This window comes from Metschnikowia bicuspidata (genome assembly GCF_001664035.1).
Source record: "Metschnikowia bicuspidata var. bicuspidata NRRL YB-4993 chromosome Unknown METBIscaffold_2, whole genome shotgun sequence".
NCBI classification, from domain to species: Eukaryota; Fungi; Ascomycota; class Pichiomycetes; order Serinales; family Metschnikowiaceae; genus Metschnikowia; species Metschnikowia bicuspidata.
In genome coordinates, this window is record NW_017387732.1 from 1469619 (window position 1) to 1481732 (window position 12114).

Sequence of the window (12114 nt, forward strand, 5' to 3'; positions counted from 1 at the left end):
GCTGGGATTCGACGTTTTTTTCATGTCTGATGAAAGAAATGTAAATCACCACACCCGATTTAAGGTTTTATATTCCGATTCTCGGTAACATAAGTCGCTTGGTGCACGCGTTACTTTATAGGAAGTGCCAAAAACTGTATTTCATAAACCTGACTTGTTATATAAACCTGACCTGATGTGCATAAAAAGGGGCACGAGCTTCCCAAAATACCGACATGACCCGGGACTGTATTTTCTTATCTCTTATGTTGTTCCTTTCCGTATTATTGAACCATGTCTAGGGCCGGTCTATTTTTAGGAAGCGCCTAGGCGTGGTCAGGTAAATCCACGCGCACTGAGCCCCAAATGTCCTTGTGATACTCTTTAGATGAGAGATTTGGAACAATCAGTGGGGCGGATTTATACTTCGAACTAGTTCATTTCTCCGGCTGGAGGGGTTTGGAGAATAATTTGAGATACCGTTGTAAACGTGTTTTCGTTGCAATCGAAAATTTGATCGTTTTCTGTCCGCCTAATAAATCATCAACGGTCAAGGGGGATGCAATCTAGCTTATGCTTTTTGGCTGTGATTGCGAGATTTTCAAGGAGCCCCAGAGTAGAAAATTGGAGTGGGAGCATCCGCTGTATCTTTTTACCATGAGAAGACGGGGTGCACCGGAGGGCGTATTCGAGCTTTGTATATTCACTTGGTCGTTAGCAAAAAGAGAAGACGACAAGGATTGATGTCTAATAAAAAGGCAATTAGCAAGAGATAGTTTCACCACGTTGTAGTGTAATCAACACTTTTAAAAATACATTTTAGTCTGGTTCGATCTTTGAGCATCCTTCAGAATTTACAAGTCGCATGCTTTGAGTTTTAGTAGACCACATCGGGCTTTCTTTTCTAGTATTCAGATGCTGAGTTTGGCCTTCTCTGTCAGCTTGATGTTTGGCTTTTAATTACCGATGTCTCAAAAGTTCCGGTGCGGCTGTTTTAATCAATCACAATTAGAGCGTCTACTGAGACAATAATAGTGCACTATATACATGTCCCGGTGTCCGTCAAATATTGTCCATACAGCCAGCCTAGTTTGAGGGCCACAGCTTTGTTTGATAAGATACCATGAGTCGAGGGCCGCAGGGTTTTATGGCGTTGGAGCGGCCCCAAGCTCTATACTTAGGCCGCGCATGCCAATACTTGAGCTCAGACATCGGTCTACAAACAGTCAAGATAACCCCTACACTCGACCTCGAGCATATTTTCCGCTACCAACAGAAGTATATGTATACCGAAAAAGATAGAAACCACATGTGGATTCCGTATGTACATAGTGCGGCACGCAATGCTAGGCCGCAACGTCTGGGATCACTAACCAAGGCGCCTTGAGACCTTAACAAATAAGACATACACAAAAGATAAGTAAATCTTAGCCAAACATAAAACAAAACAAATAACAAAACAAATAACAAAACAAATAACAAAGCAAATACCAAGATAAATACCAAAACAAATGACAAAACAAATAGCAAAAAAAATAACAAAACAACTAAAACCAGGCACCTTTACTGCACATGCCTACCGACCAGCGTGCCACTGTTAATTGTGTGAGAACTAGACGCTTAGCCCTAATTAATCATGTGACAAATGAGACATTAAAGTTCGCACCACTTACCCGAAACCAAATAGCACGACAAGTATATAAAGGGAAGAGAATTCCCTCTAGAGATCTTTTTAGAAGGTCAGTTGACACAACAGTGGTTTTAGTTTTTCCTAAATAAAGGTTTATTTCCACACGCTAGTACATCATGTCGAATCCGATATCTCAACTGTACCAGTTGGGAACCACTTGTGGACAGGACATTGAGTTGGAATATCCTGTACTCAAGCAGAAATACAAACAAATTGGCCCTGCGAACTCAAGCTAATTCAAGAGCAATTTCGCAACACGGTGCGTGTGCTCACAACCAGAGCAATATTAAATGTTGGTGCGTGGTGAGACGCTTGGGGCCTCAGTCCACGGGCCCATAACCAAGCTCAGAATGGGCCGGCATTTCAAGGAAAGCCTTACACCAGATCCAAAGCGGCACGAGCCCGCTGGCACATAGCATGATTTCCCCTATTTATTCGTCACTGCTCTATGTCGTCCTGCCGAGCCATGTTCCCTAGCTTACTGAGCTGGCTGTTTTTCTGGGCTGATCTTGGGGCCGCGGCTGCCGGGGGGCCGGGCCTACCCCAGGATTTCACGTTTGCTGCGAAGTCAGACATAGAGTTAGCAAGCAGGACGACGCACCGATTCGGGCCTCCGGCTTGTTTGCTGTATGTGCAAATGGGGGCCCTGCCAATTGACATAAATAGGCTGGTTCCCCGTTAGTCTCGCTGTTCTTTTTTGCTAACCATCTCATCGATTTCATTCCAAAGAACAATCTCACTACACCTGTGCAATTGTCTTTGTCTAATTAATCCGCATAATCATCTATTAGTATCCCCATATCCCACCCTACCATGGCCAGAAAATTTCTCTTGGGTGCTGCTGCTGTTGGCGCCGGTGTGTATCTCTACGACCAGAACGTGCAGCCCATTTTCCCCAGAGACAATAAGGGAAACGCCATTGGGGTGTCGCAAGCCGCACCTCCAAAGGAATTGAAGGACGACTTCCACAAGCTAGGCGAAGACACCAAGGACTTGGGCTCGCAGCTCAAAAAAACGGTCAACAGCTCCGTGTCGGACGTTCGCCACAAAACGGACGATGCCGTTTCTTCCATCAAAGACAGCGAGATGTACAACAAGTGGTCGCAGAAATTGGACAACTACCAGAAAGACGTCCAAACAGAGGCGGAGGCCATCAACAACAAGCCCTTGCCCAACAGATTGGCTGCAAAGTACCACAATTTCGTCAACTCGCTTGGCCAGACCGAGGATGAGAAGTTGAAGGAGTTGGCCTCTTCCACGTCTGCCAGGCAACAGGAGATCAAGAAGGACTTGGCCCGCGAACAGCAGTCGTGGTCCTCCTGGTGGTCGGGCAAAAAGAACGACGCCGAAAACAAAAAGGACGAGTTGACATCCGCCGCCGAGAAGGAAAAGAACTCCTGGTTCAAGTGGGGCCAGAAGGAGGCGGACAACGCCGAGGCCAAGCTCCAGAAGGAGAAGAGTTCTTGGGTGAACTGGGCCGACGACAAGTCGGACGAAGCCAAGAAGACGGCCGAAGACGCCAAGAAGGAGAAAAACAAGTGGGTCAGCTGGGGTTCCACGAAGGCCGACGAGGCCGAAAGGGCTGCCAAAGACGCACAGAACGACTTGGAGGCCAAGAAGAACGGGTGGGTCAACTGGGGCTCTGCCAAGGCCGACGAGGCGCAGCAGCGTGCCCGGGAGGGCCACAACGACTTGCGGGCCACACTCAATGACCAGTCCCAGCACTTGAGTGAGAACTACGAGCAGGCCAAGAACAAGGCGCTCGAAGACTACGAGGCTGCCAGGAAGAACTTGGAGAACTGGTCGCAGCAGGCCAAGGAAAAGGCCAACGGTGTTTGGAGCAGAGCAGACGAGGAGCATTTGAAGAGAGCCGGCGACGACTTCCAGAGTGCGTTTGGCAACTTGAAGCGGTTCGGCGAGGAGTTGACCTCCAGGAAGTAGGCGTGGCCCGCAACCCCGTGCATAGGTCGAGAATACAACTTGGCGACTAAGTGAAGGAAACGTTTTGTAAGATCTGGCCCCAGGTGATGCAAAACACGATCAGTCTAGGCCTGTTGGGTACATGTGCCGCAGGACGAGAAAGCTGCAAACCCCATAGGCGAAATCACGATGGCCAAGACGGGTCTGCTTGGGGCCATTGCTGGGGTCCGCCATAGCACATGAGACTTGCTATGGTGAGTGGGTTGCCTTGTCTGGTTTAAATGAATGCTACACCCACAATACATCTTTCAACAATTAGTACAGCGAGTATGATTTTCTCTGGAACAAATTCAATGCCACCAGCCAAAACACCAGCCCAAAAAGCGAGTTTCAAAACGTGGGTATGGTCTCTGTGGCCCTGGAAAAGCATCTGTTACCTGAGAAGAAGGTGAAACCCATTACTTCAATCTCTGATCTTAACCCAGTGCCCTTTCGATGCAAGGACTCGAAAGCTCAAAGGCATAAGTTACGGTATAGACCATCAGAGGCCTATACCTTGAACCCTCTTCTGGCTTGCCCCACCCGTGAAATTCTGGACGAAATACTTAAATGTCATGAGCGTGCTGGCTCTGGGCCACGAGCGTGCCGATGACTATCATTTATTCCTGAGACTTCAGATCCCGGCCTGCCAGCATCTATCTGAGGAAGAGGATTTGACTTGGATTCCTCTTTCTTGGACACTGAACCCAAAGAGCCAAATCTTCCAAAGCCAATTCACTGCCGGTGTCATTTAATCGCTTAACTTACTGGACTTAGACGAAGACGAAATGTAAGACTGGATTGCTGAATTACAATAGCCATTCATTAGAGTCAAAGTTTGAGGACGTTGAAAACTTTCACCAATTCTTGTGCCGTAGTCGTATAAACCTCAAAGAGTGTATTCCGGCGCCACTTGAAAGATCCAAATCTGATGATTTAAAAGAGGGACTGATCATTCGTCTTTGTCACAGAGCGCAAGCCAGCAAAAGTTCATGATCCAGTAGACAAGGTAAGTGCCTTGAGGAAATCATTATTCAACCAACCCACTTTGGAAGCCGTCTATTGCAGAAAACATGGTGCTGCGTCGGAGTTTGGAGAGCACTCTTCCAAGTTGCTTGCAAGGCAAAAAAAGTGGACATTTGTCTGGTAGCTGGACTGGCCAACTCCAGGAAGACGCAAAAAAACTTTGATCTTTTTAAGCTCAAGAAATACCCGCTTGGATCACCCCCATTCCCAACCGTCAGATTCCCCAAAGAAGGAAAATCAGGGACTTATTTGGCAGTTCGTTTGCCTCGAGTTTTATCAACTCCATCTTCTCTACCGATCCATGGAGTGACTGCTACAGGAGAATACAGTAATGGTTTGCTTGTTCGATCTCCACTGGAACAAATTAAGAAGATGAATAAACACAAAAGAGGGAATTGCGCTGATAAATGATATTAAGTCCAAGAGACTTCCGCCTGGCGAGCGACAAATTCGGAGTGGAAATGGCTCACACTTAACAATCGGTTTTAATGTGACTAAGATAAACAATCAAGGGAACTCTTCGCCTTTCAAAAGCCCCATTCTACGTCGATTGAGCCAACCTCTTCCCACGGATGCTCTCAACGAATGAGTCCTTGTTGTGAAAGCTTTCACTGAAGGACTTCTGTGAGTTTTGGATCACACATTAAACCCGTCACCAACAAAGAAACAGGAAACAACATCAGATTTTCCGACTTCCCTGTATTTGCCAATAGAAATGCACCAAAAGTTTTGAGCCACGGTCTCCGACTCAATACCCCTAAACAGGCACGTTGAAGCAAAGGCTGCCGTCGTTGGAATCATCTCCAAGTCAAACTCTGCTTGGAAGCCCAAGTACTCTCGATTCACCTCACAGCTCAAAAACATTACAATAAGAGCTGAATAAAGACAAGAACGACACTGACGAGGACTACGAATATAGAGAGCTGTTTCTGATCACAGAACTCGTGAACTTGCGCGATACGCCTATTTCACCTGTGCTTTTCACGGATGTCAATACACGTCTAATAGCAAGGCTATAGATCGCACCCAATATCGTCACATTCACCGGAACCACAACAAGGAAGCCACTCCGTCCACAGCAAGCAAAAATATGAATATCAGATTCCAGGCGACACAATCCTCAAGTTGAACTTACATTATCCAATCTAAGCCAGCACTTTTCCGGTCAGTCCATTGAGGTGCGAGGCGAACCTCAGATTGGGCCGGTGTCGAAACTGTTCACGGACAAGACAAATCTACGGAGGCACCAACTGCAATCTCCTGGACGATGCTCGCCACGAAAGCAGGTTTTTCTCTGTCCACTCTTGGGCTGAATATATGACCGGTACCATGAGCATGTCAACTCTTTAATGTAAAATTAGGAATCGGCTTAGGCTCAACATTGGAAGAAGAAAGGCATAGCTGCTTACGAGACACGTGAGCTTCGCTCATAACCAATGGATATACTTGTGTCAGACAAAAACCCCTTTGAGAGAAAGATTCAGTGAGTGTGAACGAAGCTGTTTCAGCTGGAAAAGTTTCCAGTCATACCCCGACTTTTGACTTGCTGGTGTTTGTCACATAAAAGCCTCCAGATATCGAAGCGGTCGTCCAGATAAACACCACCGCGGTTCAAAACTACGAAGTCTACATTTGCAGCCACTAGAAGTAAACTGGAAATTCACTAGAAGTTCACTGGGAGCTCACTGGAAATTCACTGGAAGCTCACTGGAGCCCGCATAGAAGGAGCGTTCCAACTTGTTTTCAGATCGGGCCCGAGGTTTCTGCCGCCATCCGTTTCCCGAATGCTGAAGACTTCTACTATTTAAGGTGGTCTCGCATCACTTGCGTCGCACTGGACCTATTGGCCATTCGCACCAGAGCAGCCACTGGAGCCAGGACCAATGGACCAGCAACAAAACCGGCGTGGACCCAAAGAAAACCGGCGTGGACCCAAAGAAAGCCGGCGTGGACCAAAAATAATACCGGCAACACCCACGCGGGCGTGGCCGCCACGTGCGTTGTTCTTTCCTCCCAGCAGGCCCCAGAGTACCCGATATTCGGGCCCAGACAATATACGCTCGGTGCAGGCCCTAATCTCCTGGGCAGACCGCCGCACGCCCTCTGGGGTTTCCGCCCCACCTCGGCACTTGAAGCGGGCACTGTTAGTGGGCCAGTCCCGTAATGCCATTTAGGGCCGCTCCGATAAAGCAGGGCCGTCTTAATTGAACAAGGCCGCTCCAATAAAACAAGGGCTGCTCCAATAAAAGGCCGGTCAAAATAATAAAGGGCCGCTCTAATAAAGTCAGGGCTGCTTCAATAAAACAAAGCCGCTTTCATAAAACCAGGGCCGTTTTGATAAAACCCGGGCTGCTTTAATACAATAAGGACCGCTCCAATAAAACACGGCCGCTTTAATAAAACAGGACCGCTCCAATAAAATCAGGTCGCTTCAATAAAATCAGGTCGCTCCAATGAAACCAAGGCCGGTCAAAAAAAAGGGCCGCTCCAAAAAAAAACAGGGCCGCTTTAATGAAACAAGGCCGGTCCAAAAAAAAGGCCGCTTTATTAAAACAAGGCCGCTTCGATACAACAAGGTCGGACAAAAAAAAAGGACCGCTCCAATAAAAAAGGGCCGTTCTAATATAACAGGACCGCTCCAACAAAACAAGGCCGCTTCAATAAAACAAGGTCGGACAAAAAAAAGGACCGCTCCAACAAAACAAGGCCGCTTCAATAAAACAGGCCGCTCCAAAAAAAAAGGGCCGCTCCAAAAAAAAAAGACCGCTCCAACAAAAGCCGCTCCAATAAAACAAAGCCGCTTTCATAAAACCAGGGCCGTTTTGATAAAACCCGGGCTGCTTTAATAAGACAAGGGCCGCTCCAATAAAACAAGGCCGCTTTAATAAAACAGGACCGCTCCAATAAAATCAGGTCGCTTCAATAAAAGAAGGTCGGACAAAACAAAAAGTGCCACTTCAATAAAACAGGGCCGCTCCAATAAAACCAAGGCCGTCTCAAAAACAAAAGGGTCGCTTCAATAAAACAAGGCCGCTTTAATAAAATCAGGTCGCTTCAATAAAATCAGGTCGCTCCAATGAAACCAAGGCCGGACAAAAAAAAGGACCGCTCCAATAAAAAAGGGCCATTCTAATATAACCGGACCGCTCCAACAAAACAAGGCCGCTCCAAAAAAAAAAGGGCCGCTCCAATAAAACCAAGGCCGCTCCATTAAAACCAGGGCCGGCCGCGCAGGGCGCGCGCGCCATACTTAAAGGCCCGCGCGCCCCAACGCAGGCCGGGCCACCATAAACGATGGGCCCTCTCCGCCACTTGCCCAAGCTCCCCCGCCTATACCACGTGGACAAGGAGCTCTTCGACGCCGGCGCCATGGCGCGCGTGCCCACGCACCAGTTGCTCACCAAGCTCGGGCTCGTGCACCACCCGAAACCGGGGCTCGTGCACTGGCTCCCCATGGGCAGGGCCATTCTCACAAAGCTCCAGGACATTGTGCACGCGGAAATGGCCCGCGCCGGCCTGGAGCAGGTGGCGCTCGCTGCGCTCTCGCCCGCGGCGCTCTGGCAGCAGCTGGGCCGCTGGGCCGGCTCGGAGCTCTTCAAGTTGAAGGACTTCGCGCAGGCCGACTACTGCCTCGCGCCCACCTGCGAAGAGGAGATCACGGCGTTGGTGCAGAGCCAGGCCCAGTCGTACAAGAGCTTCCCGCTCCTGTACTACCAGATCAGCCGCAAGTTCCGCGACGAGAAGCGGCCGCGCAGCGGCTTGCTCCGCGGCAGGGAGTTCGTCATGAAGGACGCCTACACGTTCGACTGCACGCCTGCCCAGGCCATGGAGTCGTACCGCACCATGGTGGCCGCGTACTTCCGGGTGTTCGGCCGGCTCAAGGTGCCGTTTGTCATGGCCGACGCGGACTCGGGCGACATTGGCGGCGCGCTTTCCCACGAGTTCCACTACCTCCACGAGTCGGGCGAGGACACCTTGTTCACGTGCTCTGGCTGCGGCGAGTCGCTGAACATCGAGCGCACGCTCTCGCATGCGGCGGCAGAGGTGCACCACGCGGACGTGGCCGTGGCCTACTACACGACCGATGACCGGCGCACGCTCGTTTGCGCATACTACCCCCGCTCGCGCGTGCACCAGCCGGCGTTCCTCAAGGACGAGGTCCCGGACATCGACCTCACGGGCACGCTCTCGCAGGACCAGGTGCTCGGCCTCTTCCGCGACGAGGACGCGTTGATCTCCAAGAAGATCGTGCGAGTCATGGACCTGCGCCTCGACTCGCGCTCGAACTTCCCCGACTTCCCCGTCAAGTTCATCAACCGCTCGCTGATCACAACGCTCACGGACGTCCCCATCGTGGCGGCCGAGGAGGGCGAGATCTGCCACAAGTGCGAGGAGGGCACGCTCGTGGCCAGCAGGGCCATCGAGGTTGGCCACACGTTTCTTCTCGGCGACAAGTACTCCAGGACGTTCGGCTTCTCCGTCGAGCACCCGCTTGCCGACGGCACGCTCCAGAAAAACAACGTGCTCATGGGCTGCTACGGCATCGGCATCAGCCGTGTCATTGCGGCCGTCGCCGAGATCACCCGCGACGCCCGCGGCCTCCGCTGGCCGGCCTGCATTGCCCCGTGGCTGCTCACGGTGGTGGACACTCTGAACGACCCGGCCGTGTTGCAGCGGGCCGCGGACCAGCTTGCGGGCCACGGCATCGACTTCCGCGTGGACGACCGGCCCAAGGTGCGCATGGGCAAGAAGATCCGGGACTCGCACATGTTCGGCATCCCGTTGGTGCTCATTGTGGGCCGCGGCTACCCCACCGTGGAGCTCGAGCTTCGCGGCGCATGGCGCCCGTCTGGAGAGGACGAGGCGGTGCTCGCCGACTCCTGGCAGGTGGTGCGGGGAGACGACGGCCTGCCCCAGAAGCTCTTGGTCGACATCAGCGAGGCCGCCGCCGCTGTGCAGAAGGTGCTTGCAGCCATGTAGGTGGGTTTGGGGTTTGTCGTTTTGGGGTTTGTCGTTTTGGGGTTTGTCGTTTTGGGGTTTGTCGTTTTGGGGTTTGTCGTTTTGGGGTTTGTCGTTTTGGGGTTTGTCGTTCGGTGTTTTGTCGTTCGGTGGGTTTGTCGTTCGGTGTTTTGTCATTCCGTGTTTTGTCATTTGGTGGGTTATGCCATTCGGTGGTTCTGTCATTCGATGGGTTTGCCATTTGATGGTTTTGTCATTCGATGGTTTTGTCATTCGATGGTTCTGTCATTCGGTGGTTCTGTTATTCGGTGGTTCTGTCATTCGATGGATTTGCCATTTGATGGATTTGCCATTTGATGGTTCTGTCATTCGGTGGTTCTGTCATTCGGTGGTTCTGTCATTCGATGGGTTTGCCATTTGATGGTTTTGTCATTCGGTGAGTTCTGCCATTAAATGGTTCTGCACTAGGTGAGTTCTACCATTAAGTGGTTTCGTCATTCGGTGGTTATTCCATCAGGTGAGTTCTCCCATTCAGTGATTTCTCCCACTCAATGATTTCTCCCACTCAATGATTTCCCACTCAATGATGTCTCCCACTCAATGATGTCTCCAACTCAGAGATGTCTCCCACTCAGAGATTTCTCCCATTCAGTGAAACTCCCATTAAGAGCTTTCTGCCGCACCATGCATCCCTTTCTTACTCTTTGTATATAGTAGCTGCAAGCATATGCCTCCAACCATCCGACTACATACGCACTACTCCCTCTACAGCAGGCACTCAAAACATATCATATATTGCGATTAATGTACAGACCGAGACCTAGGAGGTGAACTTGCCCGTGATCTTGGCAAGCACGTGCATGACAATGACCGAGAAAATGAACCCGACGGCCAAGATCAACACCACCAAGGGGTCGACTCTCAAGCCCTGGGCCTCGTCGGTGAACAACTTCAACATGGTGGCGGAGGAGCCCCCGGCACCGGCCGCCCTGGTGGACAAGGGCATCAGCTCGGCATTCTTTGCCTTCTTGTCGGCAACGTTTCTTCTCTTGACGGCGTTTCTCAAGCCACCTGGGGCTGCGGATGACGACTGGAGGATTAGTATCGGGGCAGTTGTTTCAGACGATCGCGCCAAGCGTTTTGCCGCCGCCTGGAAAAGCCGGGCTGCTGACTGCTTGGATCTTCAGGCGCTTGGGCGCCCGAAAGAGCATGAAAGGGTATTTCCACACAGGCATTTTGGCCAGGCAGCAACACTAATGCTGGCCTCTTTCGAGGGCCGCATGTTCCGCCAGCAGAGCGCCGGCGCGGATGGCGTAGACATACCATGATGTATTTGGAGATACCAGGCGAGATAAGTACACGTCGATACTTTTTTGACAAGCGTAGGCGCGGGCGCCGACGGGGCCATGTCACGTGCCGCGGCGCGCCAGGAAAACGACCGCCAGTCTCTGGGCCTTATCAAAGGGCGCGTTCGCGCCCAGAAACTCCAGTCTGGTTTTGGGCCGAGACGCCTGCCGCGCACCCATATCTGATGGGTTCTGGAAGCGGGGGCTCATAAAGATGGGCGTGGATTGTTTATGCGGACTGGGTTTTGTGGATTGGTTCTGTGGACTGGGTTTCGTAGCTTAATGTAGGTTGGTCTTGTGGACTGGGTTTGATGAATGTGGTCTTCGTTTCTCCGGATAGCACACCCAGGACCACTGGTGGAAAAGCGCGAAGGACGGGGCCTGTCTGGTTTGTCCAGGCCCCACGCCCTCGAGCGCCCGGCTGTTGAGTCGCGCCTTTCGGGCCGCAAATTACTGGGACAACATGCGCAATGAACCACGACTCTGGAGCCGAGTCATGGGGCCTGTTTGTTGCAATGCACCCAAGAGAACAGATGAACAAGACATATGAAAGCAATAAAATACAGAAAAACAAAACCAATACAAAACCAATACAAGACAAAAAACCAATGCAAAAAAAAAAACACATCATAAACAGGACGAAAGAAAAGATCCCTGCCTTTGGGCGGACCCGTGGCTGGCTTTCAGGTCCGTCAGAGGTCACTGTTGCGGGCATTGGCTTGGGGCCGGCATGGACCGATCCGCGACGCCTCGCTCCGGGGCCCCACCTCCCCAAACTATGAGCCCATGGAATCGGCCCGTCACTCCCAGTAGCGAGCTTATTTTCTGTTTTTTTTTTTATTGGCTCCTCCTTGTCATGGAGCCCAGGGCTCTTCCCTCAGGGCCGGGCCTCCCCGTGTGCCGGGGCCGTGCGGGCCGCCGCGCGAGAGAAACTGGGGTAAGCAGGCGCTACGCTCCACGTACCTACACAGGCCAATACATCCAGGCCCCGTGGCGACGAGGCCTGCCTGCGCCCAGCGAAAAAGACCGCCTTTCATTGATCTATTAATTTACCTATTCACGTATTTACTTATTTGTTCGCCTATTTACATATTTTTTTGTCTTCTTTTTTTGTCTTCTCCATGACCAGAGCGCCCCGCATTTTCATTTCCCGGC

The 12114-nt window shown here is 51.2% G+C and overlaps 5 protein-coding genes across 5 annotated transcripts; 4 read left to right on the top strand and 1 right to left on the bottom strand.

The window, feature by feature from the left end:
• Positions 1-2482: 2482 nt before the first annotated feature.
• On the top strand, positions 2483-3610 carry CSP37 (Csp37p; the record flags this gene model as incomplete). Its single annotated transcript, XM_018857133.1, has 1 exon — positions 2483-3610. One exon carries the CDS (start codon positions 2483-2485, stop codon positions 3608-3610), a length of 1128 nt encoding a protein of 375 aa, XP_018712782.1.
• A 3355-nt stretch (positions 3611-6965) lies between these two features.
• Positions 6966-7742, top strand: METBIDRAFT_149106 (uncharacterized protein). The gene has a single exon (XM_018854557.1). It carries the CDS (start codon positions 7108-7110, stop codon positions 7498-7500), a length of 393 nt encoding a protein of 130 aa, XP_018712783.1. The 5' UTR covers positions 6966-7107; the 3' UTR covers positions 7501-7742.
• Positions 7743-7948: 206 nt separating this feature from the next.
• On the top strand, positions 7949-9634 carry PRS (putative proline--tRNA ligase; the record flags this gene model as incomplete). The annotated part of the gene is made up of 2 exons (XM_018858751.1): positions 7949-9520; positions 9542-9634. The coding sequence occupies 2 exons, from the start codon at positions 7949-7951 to the stop codon at positions 9632-9634; spliced, it is 1665 nt and encodes a 554-aa protein (XP_018712784.1).
• A 799-nt stretch (positions 9635-10433) lies between these two features.
• METBIDRAFT_77736 (Arf family guanine nucleotide exchange factor) lies at positions 10434-11021 on the bottom strand (the record flags this gene model as incomplete). Its single annotated transcript, XM_018858752.1, has 2 exons — positions 10434-10703; positions 11019-11021. 2 exons carry the CDS (start codon positions 11019-11021, stop codon positions 10434-10436), a joined length of 273 nt encoding a protein of 90 aa, XP_018712785.1.
• A 72-nt stretch (positions 11022-11093) lies between these two features.
• On the top strand, positions 11094-12043 carry METBIDRAFT_31210 (uncharacterized protein). The gene has a single exon (XM_018855809.1). The coding sequence runs from the start codon at positions 11430-11432 to the stop codon at positions 11739-11741; it is 312 nt and encodes a 103-aa protein (XP_018712786.1). The 5' UTR covers positions 11094-11429; the 3' UTR covers positions 11742-12043.
• Positions 12044-12114: the final 71 nt, after the last annotated feature.